At 51.9% G+C, this 1,666-nt stretch overlaps 1 protein-coding gene across 1 annotated transcript in view; it reads right to left on the bottom strand.

Moving 5' to 3' along the window:
• The window catches only part of PPTG_24536 (hypothetical protein), a gene marked incomplete at both ends in the record, with an annotated part of 4,259 nt that extends 3,007 nt beyond the window's left edge, over positions 1 to 1,252 (bottom strand). The window contains 2 exons of the mRNA XM_008917591.1: positions 74 to 1,113; positions 1,184 to 1,252. Of these exons, the coding sequence (XP_008915839.1) occupies positions 74 to 1,113; positions 1,184 to 1,252 (1,109 nt within the window). The remainder of the gene's footprint in view (positions 1 to 73; positions 1,114 to 1,183) is intronic.
• Between the last annotated feature and the right edge of the window lie 414 nt (positions 1,253 to 1,666).

Raw genomic sequence — 1,666 nt, 5'->3', positions numbered from 1 at the left:
TGCAATCTTCTGACACTCTGCAGGACAAAGGAACGGGAACAATTCAGCGCTAACAGTAAGATAAAACATCCACGACAATGAAGACGCACCTTTGTATCTGGCCGAAATGTCCACCGACAGCTTGGCCATGAGAGTGTAGTCAACGACTTCACGAGTCACACCACGGAGCACAACAAGCTCCTGCGCCTCAGCAAGAGCAATCCACGCCAACAATTGGGGGAAGCGACCGTCAGCAAGATCTGGCACTCGCTTGAGCATCGCGAGGTCTTCCTCAGCGATGGAAGCAACAGGTTTGGTTGAATTGCTCTTTGTAGTATCATTCCTGTCAGGGACAGCTTTCTTTTGTGTATCTTGCTGAGCTTGGCGCTGTTCTTCGCGCCATTTGGCCATCATATCGTCATCCGGCACGACTCCATCATCATCGACAGATTCCTGAACTTCCGTCTCCTTTTCCCCAAGATCCGCGAACTCTGCTCCAATCGAGCGAGGAGTGAAGTTCATCGACTCTAGACACGCCTCCAGAACTCCAGCCGCGTGTAGCAGCAGCTGGTAGGCGAGTTTGAGCTGCGTTTCGTCGAGCTCCGACAGTCTCTCGGACAGAATGGCGTCCACTTTGTCTCTGGCGTCGCTCATCATCAAGATGCCACAAGCCAGCAGTACATGTGCATATTCCTGTCGTGCGCTGCGAGCGTACACCGTCTGGCCAGTCAGCGCGTCCTGCCAGCGGCAAAAGCTGAGGCATCCGCCGCAGTCTGTGGCAGTAGCAGCAGTTGATTGACTGTTTGCAGTCTGTCCGCTATCCTCCACAAGTGGTTGGCGCAGTGTTGCACCCGCCGTCGCGTCGGTTACCGGTACCGACGCCTGCAGTGCCGCGTCCGCATTGTTTTCGGTGCTCTGTCGGAATTCCGTGAATCCCTTGACAAGGGCCAGGTACTGTGTCAGTCTCCGCGTGTAGCTCGGAATGTCATCGGGTGATTGGAAGACAGACTTGGAGATAGTGTTGCTCTCCAGCTGTAGGGCGGCTCGGGCAGCGCTGAGGTCGCTAGCGAGTCGCTGCACACCGTCGACCTTGGACGATACGCCGAATTTGCGCAATTCAGACGCGAAGTGAGGCTGTTAATCGAGAGAGGGCAATGGTGAGATGTCTACACTGATGGTGGGTATACTGAATGGATGCACTTACGTTGCTGCTGCATTTACGGCCCGGGGTGAGCGCGTGGCAGCACGGCGGAAGAGGTTCGCGCTGGGTCATCGCTGCTGTTGCTCGATTATGGACAAGTTGGACATGAACTGGATTTTTGAAGATTATTGGCCAATCAGGGTGCAGGCTCGTCAAATATGCTGAGTGGTCCACCATCAGTTTACCGCGATCTTCTAGCAGTGCTCTAATAGTAACGGCGGCTCTGAGAGTGCTAAGCTGGTGGTAATTTCTCGACGAAGCCGTTCACGGTTTGAGATTCTTGGCATGGTGCTAAAAGCGTTAAGAAAAACGCTGAGAGGTGTGCCTAACTTCTGGAGATCAGAACTCAATGGGGTTGTCAGAGTTAACGATCAGTCATTGGTTAATTTTATGTTCAGTAGGTTTTTACATGCAGAAATAATATAATTAAGTAGTTGCAAAACTATTTTTTTTTACCTTGTTCACGTTTCGATTAAGTTTACAATA

Source organism: Phytophthora parasitica, assembly GCF_000247585.1.
Source record: "Phytophthora parasitica INRA-310 unplaced genomic scaffold supercont2.107, whole genome shotgun sequence".
NCBI lineage: Eukaryota > Oomycota > Peronosporomycetes > Peronosporales > Peronosporaceae > Phytophthora > Phytophthora nicotianae.
Note: the sequence above shows the minus strand (reverse complement) of the source record. Positions and strands in the feature narration are given on the sequence as shown.